This window comes from Podarcis pityusensis (genome assembly GCF_964106645.2).
Source record: "Podarcis pityusensis genome assembly, chromosome: 2".
In the NCBI taxonomy this organism is placed as follows: Eukaryota; Metazoa; Chordata; class Lepidosauria; order Squamata; family Lacertidae; genus Podarcis; species Podarcis pityusensis.
The window spans coordinates 12,187,102-12,211,909 of NC_138029.1; the positions used below are offsets into that span (position 1 = coordinate 12,187,102).

Sequence of the window (24,808 nt, forward strand, 5' to 3'; positions counted from 1 at the left end):
GCGCTTTGGATCAGCCACAGACTCGTGCTGGCACCAGTTACGTAAGTGAATTTCCTTGTGATCACTGTTCCTGCATGTGAACCACTTCTGAACTGAAGTGGCTTCGCTTTCTGGGATGTCCCTTCTGGGAAGCTGAATGACGCCATGGAACAAAAGGCAGCTTTTGTCTTCCATCAGAACATTCAATTTCCTGTCCTCAAAACACTCTGACATAACCACAGGTGTGGGAAGGAATTGATGCAATATTTGTGACATCATAGTCCCCGTCAGCTCGCAGCGTTACTTTCACAAGTGCTGTAGTGAAACTGCACATACACACATACAAATGGCTGCATTGAAACTTGCCACCCTGGTAATGTATACTACATGACATGGGACAACACCCATTTTGAAAAAGCCTCTGGGCAACAGATTGCGCACATTAAAAGATGCACGGAGATAGCAAATGAGAACGGATGACAGGCGATGGCAGTTAGGATAATGTAAGCCTCTCTCTCTCTCTGCAGGATCCTAAGTTTCCTTGTAACAAGGGCTTTCTTCATCCACGGACACTTCCTGAAACGGGGCCAGAAACTATGACGGCCTTGGAGCTGACATAGTTAATTCCTTCTTGACAATGGGATGGAATTGGGGAAAGAAAATGTTGACCCACCTCCCTCTGCTCCGAGTTTGACCAGTGTCAGTAGGTTGTTGTTGTTTAGTCTTTTAGTCGTGTCCGACTCTTCGTGCCCCCATGGACCAGAGCACGCCAGGCACTCCTGTCTTCCACTGCCTTCTGCAGTTTGGTCAAACTCATGCTGGTAGCTTCGAGAACACTGTCCAACCATCTCGTCCTCTGTCGTCCCCTTCTCCTTACACCCTCCAACATCAGGGTCTTTTCCAGGGAGTCTTCTCTTCTCATGAGGTGGCCAAAGTATGGGAGCCTCAGCTTCAGGATCTGTCCTTCCAGTGAGCACTCAGGGCTGATTTCCTTAAGAATGGAGAGGTTTGATCTTCTTGCAGTCCACGGGACTCTCAAGAGTCTCCTCCAGCACCATAATTCAAAAGCATCAATTCTTCGGCGATCAGCCTTCTTTATGGTCCAGCTCTCACTTCCATACCTCACTACTGGGAAAACCATAGCTTTAACTATACGGACCTTTGTTGGCAAGGTATCAGTAGGTAGCATTTAGGAAATGGCTGCCACACCTTCTCTGAGGTCTCTTCAGTATCTCGGCCCTCTTCTTCTCTCCAATCTTTCCCTCTTTCCCAGGTGATGTACGCATGCCGTACTTTCAAAGCGCATTCATCCCCCTAAAAAATTATGGGCATTGTAGTTGACAACTCCTCACAGAGTTATGATCCCCAGCAACCCTTAACAAATGTCAGTCCCCAGGATTCTCTGAAGGCAACAATATATTTCAAAGTTGTGTACACAGCCTAAGAATCTTCTCATTACTCCGAACCTCCTCAGATCAACGTTGGTTCCAGACAGAATGAGTGCCCTGTGCCCCTCACACATGGAAATTCGTTGCAGCGTCCACATAATGACCTTGGTATTAAAATGCCAGCCTCTGTTTTATTCCCATTTAATCCAAATTTACCCTTTCCGAGGGGAAATCCAGTAAGTTAAAAAAAAAAACCAGCCTGTTGCCAACAACCCATTTGTGATATCTCAATGACTCATTGGCATCTGGAAGCAAAGGACAGGATTTAACTAAGTTGTTGCGTGTGTGGAATGAGGTCTGCTCATACAACAAGACTTCCCCTGTCCTCCTGCCCCATAGGCCCTGTGTGCCCCTTAAATCTAGGGGAACCCTCAGAGCAGGTTTAAGGGGTGCACGAGGAACATGCAGGGGAGAGGTCTCATTGCATGAGCAGACCTTGTTCCACACAGACAAATACCCCACTTAGCCTTTGTTGCATTCCCCCCGAAGTGTGGAATTGCTGTACGTTTTGCCATCATCCAATCATTGTCGTCCCCTCTTTTTCTGGTGGTTCTTCTATATTTTCTCAATCCACATAAAGTCTGCCATTCTTTTCAGAAGAATGGAAGAGTATTACAATCTCCTCCTCCTGCAGGTAGACAGCGATTAGGTGGATGAACATATCAACAATGCAGCACATTTTCGCTATAATTTTTTCAGGTGCTATTTTATCACCCTGTTGTTTTTAATCTATGTTTTAATTTAAACACTTTTCTGGATGGATAGATAGATAGATAATTATTTGAGTATTAGTGAAATGCAATCTAAATGCTATAAAACTATAAATGCTAACTTTGAAATGATTTTTAAAACTGCTTTCTAGTCACCAGCATTTTAGCAACGTGGTTAAAAACACTGGCAAGGTTTTGTTTAAAAAATCATCTTTTAAAATTAGCGTTTCGTTCAAGGGGGTATAGTTTGCTTTTTAACACACGCACGCACACGGTGGAAAAGCATTTTAGAGCTGATTAAGAAATTCATTATAGGAAAAAATAAATAAACAGGGTGATACCATGACACTAATCACAAAGATTATAGTGCATGCGTGCTTGTCATCAGATGGCTGCTCAGATGAACTGAGCATTTCTCTTTCCTGCCTATGCCACACTCAAGGAACATAATGGGATATGAAAGAAGCTCAATACTTCCAGTAGTGTAGAAACTAGAAAACCAGTTGCTGTTCTGCTTTCAGCTTACAGTGGAAGAGCAATGTTTGGGAATCACTGGGAGCCAGCCTACGGGAAGCAGCCTTAAAACAAAAATACCAGCAGCAAAGAGAAGGGACAGGGAATGACGTGTGAGGAAGACGATGAGACAGCCTAACTGATGATGCTGGTGTTCATGGAGACAGGGCGGAAGACAGGGAGCCCAAACCATAACTCAAGTCAGAGCCAATGTTGAGTCATCTCATTCTAGTTTTGTCTCCATCCTCGATGCTGAGTTTAACAAGGGCAACAAGAGGAGGAGGAGAAGAAAGATAACAGCTAGGGCCACTCTCTACACAAGAAGGCAGGTGGGAAGAGACTGGCTGAAGCAAACCAAGGTTGATGGGGCAGCTCCCCACATGTCCTAATGGATAAGCCTCTACTGCAGTCAAGGCTGGATGGGAGATTGTCAGAAGCTCAAGGTGAGAGTGGCATCATCATTCCCTCTAGTTCAGAGATGAATGTTGGTCCCTATGTCACCAAAACTGGACTATATCCACACAAAGAGAGAAAGGTATATGATATCTGGGAGAGCCCCAAGGCATAGTGGGGAAAACCCAAAGGGCAGGAAATATCCACAAATATTTCAAATGAATAGTAAGTATGGAAGTGGCATTGGAATGACTGTTGGGGAGTGGGTGGAACAGGAGGACAGAGGGATGCATTTAGTTTTTGAAGTAATTTTGCACTTCGGATGGCTCCATTTCCCCCACCCTCCCAGACTTTGGGCAAATCATATGCTGTGAGCCCCCATGAAGTAGACTCACCTGACCCCAGTGAAGGTTGTGTTGTGTTTCCACCAGCAACGTTCAGCCCGGACACTGAGGTCTATCTCTGAGGGCCTTTTGGCACTTCCCTCACTGCAAGAAGTGAAATTACAGGGAACCAAGCAGAGGGCCTTCTTGGTAGTGGCACCCGCCCTGTGGGAACACCCTCCCATCAGATGTCAAGCAGATAAAGAACTACACAGCTTTTAGAAGACATCTGAAGTCAGCCCTGTTTAGGGAAGTTTCTAATGTTTGATGTTTTATCATGTTTTTTACATGTGTTGGAAGCAGTCCATAGTGGCTGAGGCAACCCAGCCAGATGGGCAGGGTATTAATAACAATATAAATAATAATAATTGTTATTTCTGCCATTCTTAGTCCACCCACACCACTGGCCTCTCCAATGCTAGGGGAACAGCAGGCAAAGCAGATTGGGGAGAGTCACACACTGAAGCGAGTATGATAAACTCACTAAGGACATTGACTGCATCCAGGCAGAAGGCCTCTTTGCAGTAGGAATGCACTACAGTGGTACCTCGGGTACTTAAGTACTTAATTTGTTCTGGAGGTCCGTACTTAACCTGAAACTGTTCTTAACCTGAAGCACCACTTTAGCTAATGGGGCCTCCTGCTGCTGCCGCACCGCCGGAGCACAATTTCTGTTCTCATCCTGAAGCAAAGTTCTTAACCTGAAGCACTATTTCTGGGTTAGCGGAGTCTGTAACCTGAAGCGTATGTAACCCGAGGTACCACTGTACTTCCTTCAAGTGCCTTTCTCAATCCACTGAGAAAGCAACAGAAAGGGCGAAGCAGCCTGGGGATTGCATTGTTTTGGAGTGCTATCCTTTCAGGCCTTGAGTCTTCTGTGGGTCTTGAACAGGTGACATTAGGGTTGTCAGGCAGGGATTCAGTCTGTATGCCACCCTTGTGCTCTGGCGAGACTCCTCCATGGTCTTCAACCTTCCTCAGAAATGGGTAGACTACAACTCCCATCATCCTTGACCATTAGGCTGGCTGTGGATGATGGGAGTTGTAGTCTACCCACAGCTGGGGACCAATGGACTCAAGGGAGCGGCTGCAGAAAGACCGAGCACACCAGCCAATGAGGCCTCCTTGTAGCAATAGGCATGCCCCTCTCTTGGATAACTCCTGTGCTGTTAATTCCTGCAAATGGGTCTGCTTATTGGTCTGAGCAAGCAGGATACCTGCTCTTGCTGAATGCTAATTTATCTAATTAAATCATTTGTGAATTGCTTCCTATGAAACATCTCAAATCAATTAACAATAATAACATCAACAATTTTTTAAAAAAAAACAACCCGCAGATGTACATCATCTTCATCTACAAAAACAATTCAAATCCAATGCAGATAAAGGCTACAATCAACCAACAATTCCCCATGGTCCCTTCGAAGTCTTCAATTCTATGATTCCACTTAAAAAGTTGGTTGAGAAAGAAAGGTCTTCCAAAACAAAACAAAAAACCCACAGTAGGATACAGATCACCTTTGCCTTCTTCCCCCTTTGCTTTGTGTTCTACAGCTCAGAATTCATGTGTGACACACTGAAATTTCCAAGGGTTCTGGGAAGTTTCTCTGTTATCACTGATCCAGCAACGTTGATATGACATTCATAATGATGGAGGAAATTCTCGTTTCAGATGAAAAGCCTCTTTTAAATAAAGGATGTTCGCTCTAGTGTTCCGGATGCACAGAGCAGCAAAGGTTCTCAAAGCACCACCAATGTGCTATGTGAGCACGAACGACGAGGATCCTATTTCCTTAATAACTGCATTTAGCACTTGTGTTGTTGAAGTGGTTGGCGCAAAAGTTACAGGTCTTTAGGGCATTAGGAAGTGCACCCCTAGATCCTAGAGTCAGAGGCAGTCATGGTGCTGGAAACTTTTGGAGGGAAAAGTGCTCTCTTTGGTGCAGGTCTTGCTTACAGGCGTCATGAATTCCTGTGAAAACAGGATGCTGGACAAGATGGGACACAGGCCTGATATTCCAGAGCTCTTATGATGTTCTCAGAGCTGCAAGGCATCCCCAAAGCTTACCACGCCCAGATTTTATAACGGGAGAAGCAAACTTGAAACTTGAATGTGAAGCAAACTTGAACGTGAAGCAAACTGGAAAGACTGGACCTTTAAATATTTGGCCCTTTTGAAACAGCTGCCCCAAGTTTGTGCTTGTAAAGATGTGCGTCAGTTTCCTGATTAGCTGACACAACAAAGATAAGCCACTGTTCAGAGTGAAATCTGAAGGTGCAGGTAGACTCCCTGGATTCTTCAACAGCCTGCCTCATCTGCAGAGAAATGAGGAGAGAGGGTTTCACGCAGACGCGGTTTCCGATTGCTTGGAAAAAACCGTGGAGAGAAGGGGAAAGCAGGGAACCTCAGTCCTCACAACTGCTTCATTGGGGCAAGACCTACTGAGAAGAGTTGCTGGGATCACTTGCCTGTACAGTGGTACCTCGGGTTACATATGCTTCAGGTTACATACGCTTCAGGTTACATACGCTTCAGGTTACAGACTCGGCTAACCCAGAAATAGTGCTTCAGGTTAAGAACTTTGCTTCAGGATGAGAACAGAAATTGTGCTCCGGCGGCGTGGTGGCAGCAGGAGGCCCCATTAGCTAAAGTGGCGCTTCAGGTTAAGAACAGTTTCAGGTTAAGAATGGACCTCCGGAACGAATTAAGTACTTAACCCAAGGTACCACTGTACTGTTTTGGTTTCTTTGAATAAAGAGTTAACTTCACTGACAATGGTGGGTGTTTTTTTATATTGTTGACCTACACCTGACTCCGGCTCCTGACATTTTCATTCCCGACCACAGACGAGCAGCAAGTACTGCTTCCTTCTCCATTTTCGTCAGGCTTCTCTGACCGCCCTTCCTGTGGCTAATCCGCTTCCTAACAAGAGTTTAATAAGGAGATTGGGCAGGTATTAAAGAGGCAGGTGATGAAGCAAGTTACAGTGCTCAGGAAAGCATCCTCCCACCCGGTTTTTGCTTTCCCTCTTTGTTTTCCTCTACTGCCACACCCTAGCGGGGGGGGGGGGGGACCACAAACAGGGTTACTTCATCACCATGAATGTCACTGTAGGGGCTTCCCCTTTGAGCAGCCGGGATCTCTTAGCAAAACAAAAGAGAAGAGCAGGGGGGAAGATGGCCCAAGGGAACGGTTTAAAGCTGAAAAGCATTCAGTTTTCTTAGAAAACCAGTTTCATACTGTCATCTAGATGCCAAAGACAAGCCCATGCATGTCCATTTCAACAGGAAATGGAGCTCACAGTTGCACACCCGATGCCATGCCCGAAACCCAGATGAGCCAGGTCATACTATTTGTTGTTGTTGTTTAGTCGTTTAGTCGTGTCCGACTCTTCGTGACCCCATGGACCAGAGCACGCCAGGCGCTTCTGTCTTCCACTGCCTCCCACAGTTTGGTCAAACTCATACTGGTAGCTTCGAGAACACTGTCCAACCATCTCGTCCTCTGTCGTCCCCCTCTCCTTGTGCCCCTTCTCCTTGTACAGTGAAACCTTGGGTTGCGGACATAATCTGTGACGGAGGCACGTCTGCAACCCACAGCGTTCACAGTCTGAAGTGCAGCGTCTGCGCAGGCACCGGCGCGATTTGGCACTTCTGTGCATGTGCGAGCAGCGAAACTCGGAAGTAACCCGTTCCGGTACTTCCGGGTTTCCCGCAGTCCGCAACCCAAATCACGTAACCTGAAGCGTCCATAACATGAGGTATGACTGTAAAAATGGATTATTAAAAAAAGAGGAAATAAGCGAAGCAGTTGAAAAAAGATTGAAAATGGTAACCATTGAAGGGCAGAGGGGAGTCAAAGGATTCAGGGAATCCTAAATGATGATGATGTTTAATGCTTGAATTTAAATATGCAATGTAAAATTCAGTAAAGAAGATCTGCAAAAAAAGAAAGAAAAAAGAATGCTGTTGTGGTTTGCTGGCTACAAGATGAATAGAAAAGGCACATTTGCCCACATGTGTGTTGAGGAAAAAAGGCCTTTGCCAGAGTAGTGTGGAATGATCTGTGAAGGACCTTCCCAGTAAGCTCCCCAGTTCTGCTTTTGGACTCCCCGGTTGGAGAAAGGCAATCTGGAGATTCTTCTTGCTCTGGAATTCACTGCAAGGTCCAGTGTGCCCAACACACAGCCAGCCTAGTGGAGATTCTGACCATTCCTAACTGAAACCTAAACTGCCCAGGGGAATGTCCTGTCCTCCTAATAATCCCAACATTGCACAGAAAGGTACAGCACACAGCTTTGAAATCCACATGACATATTCCACTGCCACCGGCCAATTGCCACATTCTTGCTTTCCCCACGTGCTCCCTTTGTTTGACAACATAAGCGTGTGTCTGCGAGGAGGGGAAGAGAAGACGGTGGTGGAGTAACATATCAACCTCCACATAAGCTGTGTGCAAGCAAACCAGGATGAATGTTTGACACTCGGCATTTATCCTGATTTGCTTGCATGGAGGTAACACGTCTTCTGTCAATCAATTGCTTATTCCCCACTTTTTATTGGGTTTCCCCATCACTTTCCTAACTGCAAAAAGTCTTCTTTTTTTAAAGTGGGTTTGTTGCAGGAGAGCACATACTGATCCATTTTACTTGTGCAAACCTAAATTTATGTTTGGGCTTGAATCCACCCTAAAAAACGCTGACATTCTGGAGGCAAAATTGTACTTTGGCTGAAGATACCTGGGTTGACATTCCTGATCAGCCAGGCGCCTTGATTGCAATTCCATGGATGCTTATCTAAAGTAAGTTCCCTTGAGCTCAATGTTGCCTGTTTCAACTTGTAAAACACAATGAGCCTTAACAAAAGTTCTTCAGTCAACTGAAATAAAATGGCCTGGGTTCATGGATCCTCCTCAGTTTAGTATTGCATCTCTTCCATAACCTGGAAAAATGCTAGCATGGACATACCTTGTGGGCTCTTCCCACCTGTCCCAAATCTCCTGATGCCAGTGGAGCTGTGTGAAAGGATTGCATGCTGTGGCATCGTGGTTCTCAGGAGGACCAAACCCACCCTAGAAATAAATTAGGCCTGGGCAGTGCTTTTTTTTAGCGGTACGCAGGGGTACACATACCCCTAAACATTTTGTGAATCTTTGTAATTTTGTCCATTTACTGTATTTATTTTTCCTGATTTGAACTACAAAATGACGATTTTCTTGAGTCAAAATGAGAGTACCCCTAAACAATTTTTTTTTTTGTAGGAAAAAAGCACTGGACCTGGGCTGCCAAAATTCCAGGGGCACCGGCTGTCTCAATATATCTTGGGAAGAGAGAGAGAGCCACTGCCTTTTAAGGAAGCATAGAAAGGCAGCCTAGTGGTACATTGGATGTTCCCCTCTGTTCTAGGGCAGAGGTGGGGAAGCTTCTAGATAAGGGTGGGTGGACATCATCTGATGTCATTATGGCATGAGATGATTGCTAGGTGGGTTGTTTCGCCCACCTGTTCCAGTCCCCTGTGCAGCGCTTCCTAAGCTGACGGTTGGGTACTTGGGAAACAGAACACAAGGGGTTTTCCAGCCTTGTGTTCAGCACTTCGGAAATGCTATCAGGAATTTGGGAAGCACTGTGCAAAACGCTTTGCGAGCCCTGCGCTCAGTGGTTCTCAAGTGCAGAGCCTAGGGCTGGCGAAGCTGATTTCTGCTGGGATGAGCTTTGTGGCTGGAATCCCCATGAGGAACTCAGTTGCACAGTCTGTCCAGCAGGCTTGATGCCTAAAGTGGCAGCTTTCTGTGGGGATTGACTGCACAGTCAAGTTGCCTACCAGGAACCTGGTTGCAAAGCCCATCTATCCTATTTGCTCCACACCTGATGTCCTATATGATGTCAGGTGCGCAGCAGGTTTGGGGGAAATGGCCTCATGGGCCAAATTTTGGCTTTCTGCCAGGCCAGGTTTGGCCTGTGGGCTGGAGGTTCCCAACCCCTCTTCTAAGTAAGGCAATCCAGAGCCGCCTTATTTCCATTGTCTGTGGAGAATATGGAAACATTGACAAAGAAGGGGAGAAGGGTGGAGGGCAGAGAAGTGAAAGACATTAAAACTTAAACGTGAGAAAGTATGTCAGCGTATAGAAGTAAGATTATCTGCTCTGCGAGAGCACTCTTGCTTTAGTCTCATTTCAGAGCTGAGCTCTGGAAAAACCAGTTTTGTCAGTTTGCTGCAGAAGCTAAATGTGAATACAGACCCTCCAGGTGTGTCTATTTTCCAAGGATGTCCCTGATTTAGAGAAGCCGTCCCGCATTCTGATTTGATCCTGGAATGTCTCACTTTTCCTTAGGATGTCCCTATTTTCACTGGAGGGTATGGAGTTATCCGACCCCTGAGCTGTCTGAAGGCAATCCTGTGTAGGGAAGGTTTTTTTAATGCTTAATGTTTTATTATGTTTTTATATATGTTGGAAGCTGCCCAGAGTGGCTGGGGCAACCCAGTAAGATGTGTGGGGTATAAATAGTAAAATTATCATTATGGAATGGGACGTCCCTATTTTCATGGGAGAAATGTTGGAGGGTATGTGAACAGCACTGATTGACTAGAGTTTGGTACATCATGGCTCCTGCCACCCAAAACAATATTAAAAATCCCCGGAAGAGCTTTGTAACTCTTCTAAAATGAGTTGTGATTTTTTAAAAATAATACAGGGATAGACATATGTTTAGATGAATAAACTAAAGACGCCAAATAAATAGCCAAATAAAGGCACCCTGTCCCTCCTATTTTTCTTAATTGGGAATTTCTTTGGATTTGTTGTTGTTGTTTGGTTAAGGAGGGGTCCCTTTAAAAAAAAGGTGGTCCTTGATTCCACCTTGCTCTATTTATTTCTTGAAAGGGGTGTAGGTGTTTTGCCTCTTTTTGTGGAAGGTAGAGTTTGGCACTTTGCCCATTTTTCTTCTGTGAAATAGGTACTTCTATCTGGAAGGACACTCTTGTGCTATAGTGCAACTAAGGTAGGACAAAACCCTTCCCCCAACCTTCCTCCTTTGCCTCGTCTTTAGCCTCAAGTGGATCTTTGAGGAAGAAAGTGATATAAGAAAAAAACTGCTCCTTTTCCCTTATGGGGTACCCAAGAGCCCATATAGAGTCCTTTTGTAGGTTCTCTATCGGTAGGAGAAAATAACAGAGGCCAACCTGAGAATATTGAGAAGCAAAGCAGCGAATAAGCCTGATCTTTATTAACTGTTGCAACAGGGTGCTCCCCCACATGCAGGAGAGAGGAGGAGGAGCCAGAACAAAGGTGTGCCTGCCCTTATATAGACATTTTAAATTGCCTGCCCTGGAGTCCAATACCACCCCCAGAAACATCATACATACATCACAGAAAAGGCAGTCTACAACAGGAATCTGAGTGCATTGTTTATCTCCTGTCTGGCAAGTTACTTGATTGCATCATCTGGGCTTTGGCCACTCTTTTGTTATTATAACTACTTAATTCCTGAATCCAGGTCACAGGCTCACACCTTGTTCATATCTTGAATGTGCCCTTAAGACAGGATTTGTGAAGAAAGAGACAATGGGGAGGTTTCCCACTTTGACCTTGCAGAGAAATATTTGAGGTCAATTTGTTCAGGACCTAATCTGTGGGGTTTCAGACATGTGGTTTATATATAAAGTTATGAACATTTAATGTTTTTATATATGACCTTAAAATTCTTATAACAGAAACTTTATCCTTCTTTTATATGCCTGGCTAATTAGAGCTTTGCGTGAAAGGCCTTTCCACCAAAACCTTCACCAGTTAAGGGTGGAAAAACGCTTGTGGTTATCTTCCATTTTGGAAGGCAGGGCTCCTTCTCAATGTGCAGGGGATGGGGAAGGAAGTATGCACAGGGGGTGGCGAGGGGATAGGGGGTCAATGCACAGAAACCAGAGCAGCAGGACCCATCACCAGATCCAGAAGGGCCCCTGTCTCCATGAACACAGTGGGCTCTGAGGCATAGGAGCAGTGGGGAGGGGTGCTCTAGGACAGGGACGGCCAACTCCTAAAAGACTGCGATCTACTCACAGAATAAAAAACTGGCAGTGATCTACCCCTTTTGGGGGTTTGCGGGGGGGCGGGCGGTTCAGGTCAAAGTTGTTGAGCTTTTTTAGGGAGAAAGGGGGAAAGTTGCTTGCCAAAAGATCACTGCGAAAACAATGGAGAATGGAGGGCGGGGGCGGATTCTATTTTACCACCACTAAGGAAAGGGAGCCAGCGATCGACCGCGATCTACCAAAACCTCCCGGGGATCTACCAGTAGATCGCGATCAACCTGTTGGACATCCCTGCTCTAGGAGGCTGAGGTAGGCAAGGGCCCACAGCCAGCTCCCTAGTTGGCCAGGTGAGTCTCACTAGCTCTGGGAGGAGGTGTGTGTTCCCTTGGCTGGAGTAAGCTGCCATCAGCACATAAAGTACAAAATGGAAGCAGAGCTGAGGTGCTGTTTCTGCTCAACTGCCCATGTTGATGGGCCTTGACTTCGATGCTCCTGAACCTCTATGGGGCTGTGCTTTGGGTTTGACTCTGGACAGTATCCTGACTGCTGGACTTCAGACTTGGCTACTTGGATTGACCCTGGACTGTGTTTCCAGACCTTTGGAATTTGCTTGTTTGGATTGACCCCGGGACTTTGAATTCTGGAAGGAATACGGATTTCCTGCCAGGTAGGCCAGGGGTTCAGGACAGAGGTTTGACCAGGGTGGGGGCTTGCCCGGCTTCTATTTTACTGTTCCTCCAGAGAGCAAGAAATGTGGCAGCAGTGGGGAACCATCGCAGGACAACGAATAAAGCAGAATAAATCCACACCTAATGCACTATTAGTGTTGCCAGAAGCATGTTGCAATAAAACACCAGCCTTCTTGATTGCAGGGATAGAGATGTGATGAGACAAATTTGGAATTCCCTGAGCCTACTCAAATTAGTGAAATTCCATTCATCTTAGAAAACTGGAAAACCAACAGAGAGCCAAATATGGGTGGGCAGGTTGTTTTCTAAGTAAAGGAAATTCTAAGTTTCGTTTATGAGCAATAAACAATTGTGTAGCTGGGACAGTGGCTCTGAGCAAAGGTGCTGCCTTTTGTTATGCTAAGATTGCATTCTGACTGGGGGTGGTTTTTGACAGGAAGGAAAACGTTTTGGTATTAAAGAAATTCCTTTGTAATACACCAAAAAAATCCATCCCTTTGAATGTTGTTGTTCTTATTAATCTGTCCATTAATCCTATTTTCTAATGGTTAGAAAGGGAAGTCAAACTGGGAAGGTCAGCAGCTCCGTGGTTAAATATGTGACTGAACTGAATGTCTCTGGGTTTTATTAAAAAAAAAAAAAACAGCAGCCAAAGACAAAAGGAGTGGGGATCGGTATCAGAAAAGCGGTGCATGGGGAGGAACGTTTAGTTCCACACACATACCCTCCAACATTTCTCCGATGAAAATAGTGACACCCTTTTCCATAACAACAACAACAACAATTTTATTATTTATAACCCACCCATCTGACTGGCTTGCCCCAGCCACTCTGAGCTGCTTCCAACAGCCAATGAGATAAGTAACTACAAAAACTTTAGAACAGGCATAGGCAAACTCTGGCCCTCCAGATTTTTGGGACAACAATTCCCATCACCCCTAGCTAACAGGACCAGTGGTCAGGGATGATGGGAATTGTAGTCCCAAACATCTGGAGGGCTGGAGTTTGCCTATGCCTGCTTTAGAAGATATCTGAAGGCAGCTCTGTATAGGGAACTTTTAAAATCATTGTTATATAAAGTTCCCTATACAGGGCTGTCTTCAGATATCTTCTAAAGTTTTTGTAGTTACTTATCTCCTTGGCTCAGGGGGTCACATAACTCCATACCCTCCAACATTTCTCCAATGAAGATAGGGACGTCCTACCATACCCTCCAACATTTCTTGGATGAAAATAGGGATGTACTGAGGAAAAGCGGGACATTCCAGGATCAAATCAGAAATTGGGACAGTGTCTGTAAATCCGGGACTGTCCCTGGAAAATAGGGAAACTGCCCACACACCCTCACACCAGTGATGCATTCCTGATGACAAAAGAGCCTCATGGACCAGCCTCTCCCCATGTAAACAGTTCGAGACTGTGTTCCTCATCTGGGGGCCCTCTTCGTGTGCCTCCTCCTTGAGAGGTCCGGAGGGTGGCAACACGAGAACAGGGTCTTTTCTGTCGTGGCTCCCTGTTTGTGGAATGCTCTCCCCAGGGAGGTTCGTCTGGTGCCTTCATTATATATTTTTAGGTGCCAGGTGAAAACATTCTCTTCAACCAGGCCTTTGGCTGATTAATATCCTACAGCCTTTGAAATGTAAAGGGTGTGTGTGTTACTGTTTTGTTGCTTGGGTTTTAATTATTTACTTTTGTTTTTATCTTGTATTTTTATCTGCGAACCGCCCTTGATGCTTCAACTTTGTTTTTCTTTCTCTGTTTCAACCTCAGCCAATTCCAATCTATTAAATGTTCGGAATAAGTCAGAAGCCCAAGGCAGTATAAGTTCCTCAACTAAGTTTATTCAACATTTGTCAGTGACAACAGCTCACTCATAGGAACACAAGAACCAAACTGACTGGACAACACACTAATAATTCTGAGCATGAACTGACCGTTGACAGTTGAAGTGCATGCGCTTACTTGCCATTAGAACGTTCATCTACCAACGCGCCTTGTAACATAAAATGTGTTAAACACAATACATAACACTCCTCTCCCCCAACTTCCTAACAAAAGGAACAAACATAGTCATCAAGGTGTGCCGGCCTTTTCCGCACCCACTGGGACCGTCACGGTTCTTGTGCCCGAGTGGGTGACCCAGGAGGTTCCTCCGGTACCCGCAGTCTGAGTGGGGCGGTCAGTGAGGCCGGCTCCACAGGGGTCACTGCTGATGGAGCCACTGAGGATTCTGGCCTGAAGTTGCCCTGCTGGGGTAACTCAGTCACCCGCAACCCGTCTGGTTCCCACCCTGGCCTAGGCACAGAATCTCCCGAAGTACCCATTTCTCTGTCTTCTGGTTCTCTTGAAGTTCCGTGTTCGGAGATGCCCTGGCTCTGATCTGGTCGAGGTGTCTTCCAAACCAATCCCCCCTCCAACCCTACCATGTAGGAAACCAGAACTGTACAATGGGCAATGATACCAGGGACCCAACCCTGTCCGGGCCCATAGTTACGGATGTACACAGTGTACCCTGGGGAGAACCCTCTTGGAGCCCCCCGCACCACATATATTATGGAGTAGGATGAGCTGGTATCCAACTCCATAGTGCACGGGGTTCCCTCTATCTTGAGTTGTATCCTAAGCTTATTGGACCCCGGGGACGGAAGTTGAAGTACCCTGGCTGGAGAAATGGACTGTAACTCCTCCTCTATGTAGGCCTCGTGGACACATTGCTTGGGTCGTGCTCCGGAAGTCTTGGAGCAGCAGACTCGACCAATGTGCCCAGTCTTCCCACAGCGGTGACATGTGGCGTCCCAAACCTGCATGTCCGACGCTTGTGGTTTTCTCCGCAGCTGGCGTAGGTCCCTCGAGGTGCATCAGATGACCGCTGGTTCTACGATGCACTCGTAGCTTGGGAGCGGTCATGTTGGTCAGATCGGTCCAAACTCTCCCTCCTTAACACTCTTTATATTTCTTTATATTTCAACCTGACTCCTATCCTGTCTCCCTACCTAACTCCCAACCTCTCCAACCTCCCTCCTCAACCACCTTCTCTCCCCCCAAAGCCTCTCCTTTTAAGCCATGGGTAGGTAAACTAAGGCCCGGGGGCCGGATCCGGCCCAATCGCCTTCTAAATCCGGCCCACAGACGGTCCGGGAATCAGCATGTTTTTACATGAGTAGAAGAAGCCCTTTCATTTAAAATGCATCTCTGGGTTGTTTGTGGGGCCTGTCTGGTGTTTTTACAGGAGTAAAATGTGTGCTTTTATTTAAAATACATCTCTGGGTTATTTGTGGGGCATAGGAATTCGTTCATTTATTTTTTTCAAAATATAGTCTGGCCCCCCAAAAGGTCTGAGGGACAGTAGACCGGCCCCCTGCTGAAAAAGTTTGTAATGTAAACTCTCCCTCCTGGAACCACATCCAATCAGAGGCTGCCGTTCTTTAACCATTTGCTGGCAGGATAAAAAAGTAAAAATAAACACTTGTGGAACCAACTTTTCCATCACACGCTGCCCCTCAGATTTCTCACTGGCCAAGGAAATAGGGGATGGTCAGACTTTATGGATGTATGCGTTCCTCCTTTTGCTTTCTCTTTTATTCCTTACATTTCTTGGAAAGATGCACAACACGGTGTGAGGATACTTTGATTCCGTATACCCAGATACATGCTGGCACACTTGGATGCTGCGATAGACATTGTTATTTTCTATGCCAATGTTTGCCAACCTGGTGCCCTCTGGGTGTTTTGGACTACATAGTTCTGAGGTTGAAGGGAGTTCTAATCCAAGGCATCTAGAGGGCAGCAGGTTGGGGAAAGTTGCTCTATGCCACAAAATACTAAGTCTGGTTGTTGTTGTTGTTAATTGTCAGTCACTTTGAGGATCTTCTACGTGTCCTTGTTTGCGTCCCATTCCCTGTGCGCCATTCCTTGGGTAGCTGGACACATCAGTTCCAGGAATCTTCATAAAATGCGGTAGCTGAGGTTGGTACTACAACAACTTCCCTGTGTCTGCAGTTTTGCTTTTTATCAATGGAATGCAGAGGGGGAGGAGGTTTGAGGAGGAAGAAGCTGCTTGCTGTGGCTTTGTGGGAGAAGAGGAGGGATGGGGGAGAAATCTCATTACCTTGAAATTGTGCTGGGAAACACAGAAAGCCAGCACAGATCTTTTAAAACAGGCATGTATTCAGATGTGTGGTGCATCTGTTCCACTAAGACATGCATGATGGACACATCTGGAGTTTCCATAGTCGCAACTAGCCTGCAGGTGTGTTTGTTTAATTTTTGAATGCAACCAAGAGGGGAACCACAAGTTCACTTCTGAATTGCTTTTTTTTCCCCCTTGAATGAAAAGGTGCTACTTCATTGCTGCTTTATAGTGCATGCAGCCACATTCATTGGTATATTTTTAAATTATCCTGCCTTTGGCTTTCTTGTAAAGAGGTTGCGTTGTTGTTGTTAAATTCCTTTCCCACCCTTCCTTGCAAAGGAGCCCAGGATGGCAAACAGATTCACAATTTAAAAGTAGAGCAAAAGCACTGTCCTTTAAGGTTCATCGATGTTGGTTGGTGTCCGTCTGTCTTGGAAGACAATGGAGGAGCATAGCTGTCAACTTACAGATTTGAAAATAAGGGACCAGCAGCCTCGAAAATAAGGGATCAGCAGCCAAAATAAGGGATTTTGCTTAGCTTATACATAAATCCGGCACTGATGGAGCCATGCTGCTTTTGCAGTTATGAAAGAGTTATGAAAGGGATGCAGAGGGGGAAATCACTACATTAAGATGCTGCACTGGTTGGAGGGTATGCTAAGCAGCACGTCGGGGCTGCCGTCATCCTGGCACGAGGAGTTCCATCGGTTCTTCCCCACCCGAGAGACGGGGAGGGAGGGAGAGAGACTCTCACCCACGCCGCCCGTGAGACCGGCATAAGGCGGTTGCAGCGCTGCCGCGGCCGCTGAAGCGCCGCCCTTCTGCGTCCCTCCCCATCCCCTCCTCTTCCTCCTCCCTCAGGCCGCCTCCTCAGCCGCTGCTGCCACCTCCGGCTTCCTCTGGCAGCGCTGCAGAAGTCTCGCAGGAGAGGGGCTGCCTGCCCGCCCGCTGCCACCCGTCTCCTCACGACGCGCCCCTGAGGGGGAAAAGGGAGAGACGGAGACGCGGCAGCTCATGTGCACACTCTCTGGAGGTGGAGGACCCCGGGCCGCTGCTTCCCTCCTGAGCCGGGAGGGCATGAATCCCGGGAAATTTAAGGGACATCATCAATAAGGGACAGTAGCAGGACACGGCGCTGGGATAAGGGAGTTTCCCACCAAATAAGGGATGGTTGACAGCTATGTGGAGGAGTGTGCCTTTGGGAGTGATGTCAAACCGTTGGAAGGTTGCAGCGCCTGCTGTGGCTGTAGAGACCAATGCAGGCGAGACATGTTTTGTTGCAGCTGGGGTGGATGAAGGAATCTGATTGTGCTGCTGTACCTCCCTCTGTACTCCTCCCTGCTGTCATTCCTCCTTTGGTCACTGCTATGGATATATGACCTGACCATAGCTGTCAACTTACAGATTTGAAAATAAGGGACCAGCAGCCTTGAAAATAAGGGACCAGCAGCCAAAATAAGGGACCTGCAGCCTCACCTGTTCCAGGCACTCCAGTCTTCCTGTCCTCCTGCAGTCTGGTCAAACTCATGCTGGTAGCTTCAAGAACACTGTCCAACCAACTTTGTAACCAGAGGTTCAACTGAATAGAATCTGAATCACATGCACCACAAGGCCTATGCAGCCTCAACTTAAGACGGCTCCCCGGCCTGGCTTTGCACTGCAAAGTTTGCAGCAGCACGTGCAACAAAATGGCGTCCACCATTCAAAAAACCCCTCAGCTTGCATTAACTAGCCGCACACAAGGCATGCAAGCTCCACCCCCCCAGTCGTTCTTAGACTTCTTATTGGGTGAGCAACATAGCCAAGCAACACAGTTGGAGCCTCCCTCCTCCCTGGCCGGCAGGCAGGGAGGGAGAAGAGCTGCTTCCTTTGAAATTTAAGGGACATTCTTTAAGGGACATTTAAGGGACATCTATCAATAAGGGACAGCAGCGGGACATGGCGCTGGAATAAGGGACTGTCCCTTCAAATAAGGGACACTTGACAGCTATGGACCTGACTGTCTCCAAGCACTGGTCATCTGGAAGGGATACCCACATGGCAGAGTGGATGTTTGCAAACGTGACATGAAGGCTGGCAATGTCTTTGTAATGCAGTTAGTTTGCCAAGGAGCCTGGTGCCTGAAGCCAGCTCCTTGGGGATCCTGCCACTTTCCATTTTGTGGATATGACCAAGCCAGCGTAGACATTGTTGAGACAGGAACGCAAACATGCTGGGAATTAGGAGAACACAATCGTTTGAAACTCTGTCCTGCCGCATGACACCCAAAATTTTCCTGATGGAGCGCATCAGGCATCGATCCTGCAGGGCCAGATTAATCACTGTGCCAACTCCTAGACAGAGTATTCTCTCAGTCAAGTTGGGGTCCTTGTGTGATCTAATTATCTGGAGTTTCCAGTGCAGCAACAATCCCTATCTTATTCCTAGCCCAGAAATTTAAGATTTCTGCAAGGTGTCAGACTGGTGATCAAAGAAGTTGCCATATCCTGCCATTTATTTTCTTACACCATCACCAAGATTCATTCATTTGTCTCTGTTCTCCACTAAACCATTTTTTTAGTGCTCTAGTAATTTTACACTACAACTTCCTCCTCCTTTTGAACTTTCTGTGATTGTTTCTGGTCCTGTGGAAGCTTGTATAATACGTCCAAACAAAGTGAGAGCAACCATATGATCAGAATTCTGCCAGTAGTATTGCTACGTCTGAGGGAGATTCCATTTAAACAGGTTACTGTAACATTTATAGATACTGCATTACATACCCAAAGGCTGTTTACCCTGTTTACGCTGCAAATATCTGAATGTATCCACACTTTGGCTATTTTATTTCCCCCTTCTATTAATCAAGGGGAAAATCCACCTTCTCACCCTTTAAATCCCTCCCCTGCCCCAATAGCTTGTTCTTCCTGTTCTGCCATGGCTATGTGTGCTTGTGTGTGAAACGTAATGTCCATACATTTTGCCCAGATGGTCCTATTTACAACTATTTCCAAGGTGCTCTGTGGTTTTCTATGTAGAGGCTGGATCAGAGATGTCTCCTCCTGCCTGGCCATGCTTTGCCCTGTGGTGAGGTGTGCCTCAGTGGGCAGCTAGTTCTCTCTGTGGCAGGGTGCTTTGCTGCCAGTGAGGGTATAGCCATCAGGCTGAGCTTCTCTGTTGTGTGCCATAAATATATATTTTTATTACTGAAACAGTTGTTTGTGCCAAAACTGAGGTTTGGGCTAGGGGAGCATGCTTTGGGGTAGTTTCAGGAATGGCAGTTCATCTCCTGAGTCCTCCTTTTCTTTACCTTCAGGCAGTTGCAAACTCAGATATATGATCTTATTGCCAGATGGCATCTTAAACTTGGGCTGTGATCACCACAAGGGAATGTCTATTATTATTATTATTATTATTATTATTATTATTATTATTATTTATTTCCACTTCTGTACCACTTAATAGGGACGCGGGTGGCGCTGTGGGTTAAACCACAGAGCCTAGGACAGGCCGATCAGAAGGTCAGCGGTTCAAATCCCCGCAACGGGGTGAGCTCCCGTTGTTCGGTCCCAGCTCCTGCCAACCTAGCAGTTCGAAAGCACAAATGGCAAGTAGATAAATAGGTACCTGTCCAGAGGGAATGGTAAACGGTGTTTCCGTGTGCTGCTCTGGTTCGCCAGAAGCGGCTTAGTCATGCTGGCCACATGCCCCGGAAGCTGTGGACAAATGCCAGCAACCCTAGAGTCGGTCACGACTGGACCTAATGGTCAGGGGTCCCTTTACCTTTATACCACTTAATATTTTAAAGAACAAATCTCAAAGCTGTTTACAACACATTAAAGCATCAAATAAAACAATCCAGGATAAACCTAATTCTGGCTTCAAGGAAAATATTTCAGATCCTTCTCTTAGGGACAATTTCCTTTCCCCAGTCGCCAACCTAGCACCTAGAGATCTCCATGTGGTTGAAGTTGGACTCACACCAATCGCAAAACGTGCCCAGCTAATTTCAAGTACTGCCTGCAGGCCACTTGCCCCTTAACAGCCTTTGAGTTATTGATTCTGATTTCAGAATATCATTGAAAACACCAAGATAAATTGGGGAGAAAGGGGTGGGGGAACTTGGAGGCACAAAGCCAAAATCATTCATGTATGGACAAAAGGGCACAAAAGCATACATGATAAAGTCAGGTTTGTGCAACCCACAGAGGCACTGAACACCTTTGTGTGGGCGCATCTTTAAAGGTGCCACAAAAGTCTGTTTTGATTGCTAACACAGGCTATCACAGCCACTCGGGCACCAGGAGTGGCGAACATGTTGTGCACCCAGGGGCGGGTCCACGTCTGCCCCGGAGGCTCGCCCCCCCCCCCATGGGAGCAGGTCGATCTGCCTGGGGGTGATCGGCGTGGTGGCGATTTGCCCGGGGGAATTTTGTCACCCATCCCCTTAGGGATGACAACTGGGGCGGACCGCCCCCACCGCCCCCCCTCCTACGTCCCTACACCACTAGGGATATTAGTAAACAAAGGTTGCTAGTAGCCAACCTGACCACACATCCTTGATAAATTACCATATCAGTCATTTGTGGCTAGATAGGAGTGGGAAATCCAAAAAACCTTTTCTTAGCTTGTCTTAAGTCATATTTGATGAGCTGGAGGGGAACTTCCCTCTGAGTGTGTGAGGACACGCCTACTTTTCCTTTTTTTAAAAAAATAATACTTATTATTTTTCCAAAAACACTAAAAAAAAGAAGAAAAAAGAAAAAGAAAAACAATACAATACAACACATCAAATTAACAAAACAAGACAAAGACAATAAAATAAATCAAACAATTTCATTATCCCATCTTTCATTCACTTATTTCCACGACCTCCTCACACCTCCTTTTTTGTATTCCACTTCTGTTAATTATTTCAGCAATTCCTTTCCATCTTCCTGTTTTCTATCCTATAATTATCTTAACTCATTCTAACCTTATTTTTTCCTTTAATACTCTATTAACCTATCTGTACTTAATTCCTTATAATATTTCTACTAAAGCCATATAACTTCATTTCAACATTTTTCTAACATTCATTAATTTTACAATATTTCTGTAGATAGTCTTTAAACTTTTTCCAATCTTCTTCCACCGACTCTTCTTCCTGGTCTCGGATTCTGCCAGTCATTTCCGCCAGTTCCATGTAGTCCATCAACTTCATCTGCCCTTCTTCCCGGGACACGCCTACTTTTCCAGCTAGCTCGCTGGATTCCATGCGTCGAGTGACTACACTTCATATTGAATGGGCCTCTATTCCACATAAAATATGACAAAGGCTTTCATTGGAAAAAAGGAAAAGGGAAAGTCTCACACCTCTGTGTATCCACTGTGTATGTGTGACTATCCTGTTGCTAATACGTACATAGGGTTCATCCACAGTTACCTCCAATCCATGTTTCTAGGCACAGGTCTATGTTTCCCTGGTTAGTCCGAGCGCTTCCCCACCCTCTACCTCCTCTATTTTCCCTGTAAAAAACCCACTCTTTACCGCTGAATCGGAGAAAATGACCATCTGTGGAAAACCCGGATTGCTGTTTGCACCAATTCAGAGATAAAGATCGGGTTTTCCTGAGGAAAGCAGGAGGTGGAGGAAGTGCTCAGACATGGACCAGGAAAGCACTTTCTGAAATGCCTAGAAAGTGCATATCATGCATACATATTACGGAACATACAAAACCATAATGAAATAAAATATCTGAAAAATACATTGCTATTTCTCTAAACGTACCTGAGAGCAGACCCTCTAAGTATCCCTATTTTTCAGGGACAGTCCTGGATTTACAGAAGCTGTCCCGGTTTCTGATACGATCCCGGAATGTCCTGCTTTTCCTTAGAACGTCCCTATTTTCATCAGAGAAAGGTTGGAGGGTATGGACCTGTGCCTAAAAAGTGCAGGGCAAAAAGTCTGGAGAAGTCCAAACAGTACATATTGTAGAATATACTGAACAGCAATAAAATTAAAGCCCTGAAAAATACACTGCTCCTCTCTGAATGTATCCGAGAGTGGAAACTGGATGTTGCCAGATCTTGTACCACACTATAATCTATTCCTCTCACCACCAAAATCTGAAATAGTCCTCTTATCCATTCCCATTGAAAGCTTCTCTTCATAGTCATCTGGAGGCAATTCTTAATCACCACTGGCACTAGGCTTTTGCAATGCTGCCATACAGGACTACTAACCCAGTTTGTAATCTTGGCACATGCACCCTTAACCCCAGGTTTACTGGGAAAGTGGAGAATGTGGACCTAAAGGCACTTACAGGGAGCAGTTTGTAATTGCTCGTGCTGAAGTACATTCAGTACTTTTCTCTTCAGGTGAAGCGAGCCTTTTTTTTGTCTGATCATTCACAAGGAAGTTCAGGTCACACCCACACTATGCGTCACAGTTTTACTCCAAGCAGACTGACTGAAGTGAGCGCCGCAACCCCAGTTGTCCGCGACTGGACCTAACCTTTACCCTTACCTTAGGTCCATTAATTTCAATGGGGCGACTCTTGAGTAGAACACAATAGGCTACAACCCCATACATTTAAAGCATGCTGAATTTTGGCCTTGCACAGGGCGCCACTGAAATTTGAAAGACCAAAGCCCGCTTCTGCACCAGGTGCAGTTTTTTCAAATTTGGGTCACCACCCATCATCCGTAGCCAATGGTCAAGGATGATGGGAGTGGCAATGTTTTTGTCGGCATGTCTCGAGAGACAACGGAGTGCCCCTCCGGGGGTGAAGTCTAACTACTGCGTTAATAGCACCAAAGTGACTTCACCAGGGAGCAAGCCTGGGCAGTGGGTATTGTTGTAAACAAAAACTGCCCTTTTCCCTTATGGGGTATCCAAGAGCCTATATAGAGTCCTTACATAGGTTCCCTATTGGTAGGAGAGAATAACAGAGGCCAACCAGAGAATACTGAGAAGCAAAGCAGCTAGTAAAGCTTGATCTTTATTGAACTGTTGCAACAGGGTGCTCCCCTCACCCGAAAAATGGCGCGCAAGGCCTTATAAAGACTTTTGAAATTCCCACCCTGTAGATCAAGACCACCCCCAGAAACATCATACATACATCACAGAAGGGGTGTAACCTAAGACCACCCCTCAGATACATCATACCTACATCACAGAAAAGGCGGTCTTAAAACAGAAATTTGAATGTTGTTTTTCTCCTGTCTGGCAGGTTACTTGATTGGATTGCCTGGGTAGCTTGGCCAGTCTTTTGTAATGATAAATATTTAGTTCCTGGGCTCACACCCTATTCATAGAATCATAGAGTTGGAAGAGACCACAAGGGCCATCGAGTCCAACCCCCTGCCAAGCAGGAAACACCATCAGAGCACTCCTGACATATGGTTGTCAAGCCTCTGCTTAAAGACCTCCAAAGAAGGAGAGTCCACCACACTCCTTGGCAGCAAATTCCACTGTCGAACAGCTCTTACTGTCAGGAAGTTCTTCCTAATGTTTAGGTGGAATCTTCTTTCTTGTAGTTTGGATCCATTGCTCCATGTCCGCTTCTCTGGAGCAGCAGAAAACAACCTTTCTCCCTCCTCTATGTGACATCCTTTTATATATTTGAACATGGCTATCATATCACCCCTTAACCTCCTCTTCTCCAGGCTAAACATGCCCAGCTCCCTTAGCCGTTCCTCATAAGGCATCGTTTCCAGGCCTTTGACCATTTTGGTTGCCCTCCTCTGGACACGTTCCAGTTTGTCAGTGTCCTTCTTGAACTGTGGTGCCCAGAACTGGACACAGTACTCCAGGTGAGGTCTGACCAGAGCAGAATTCAAACACAGACATACCCTTAAGACAGGATTTGTGAAGGAAAAGACAATGGGGAGGCTTTTCCATTTTCCTTTGACCTTGCAGAGAAAACATTTGGTCAGTTTGGGACAGTTTGGGAATCAAAATGGTTCCAGGTCGGTCTTCCTGTGCTGATCTATGTATGTGCTTGGTTGGTACACTTGTGAACATTTAACATATATCTAAGACCTCAAAATTCCTATCACAGTATGAAGGTCCTGGGCCTCCCAGACAACAAGACCTCCCCCCACCAAGGCCTTGCTGATGCGTTCCAGAGGAAAGCAGAGCAACACATTGGGTACCAGCTGGGCTGCAGGAGTTGCTGGAAGGAGGCATACGGGTCCAACAACAGCAGAGGGCCTTTTCCTGTCTCTGCTCTTCCCATAGCGATTGAGTTGGCCACTGTGAGCAGGAGGAGGATGGTGGTGTCGGCGGCGATGAATAGATGAGCATTTGACCTGATGCCCCAGGGTTCTTCTCACGCTGCCAGTCTCCAGCCCCTCCTAATATGGGCAACTAGCCAAACCAACTGGATCACGGAAAGTTGCTGCCGTTTCTCGCAGCATTGCGCAAAAGGAAGCTGCATGGTTTGCACGCTGGGCAAGGCACTGATTCATTGTGACAGGAAAGTACAGCTGTTTGATTTATTTCTGAGATTAAATTCCTTTTTGAACTTTTTTTAAAAAAATAGGATGAAGTAGCATGGCTGCAGGCAAGCAAAAT

General features: G+C 46.1%; 1 protein-coding gene across 1 annotated transcript in view; it reads right to left on the reverse strand.

Moving 5' to 3' along the window:
• IL23A (interleukin 23 subunit alpha) overlaps positions 1-15,064 on the reverse strand; it is a gene marked incomplete at its 5' end in the record, with an annotated part of 85,378 nt that extends 70,314 nt beyond the window's left edge. Inside the window, one exon of the mRNA XM_080995106.1 lies at positions 14,939-15,064. Coding sequence (XP_080851232.1) covers positions 14,939-14,944 — 6 coding nt within the window. The remainder of the gene's footprint in view (positions 1-14,938) is intronic.
• Between the last annotated feature and the right edge of the window lie 9,744 nt (positions 15,065-24,808).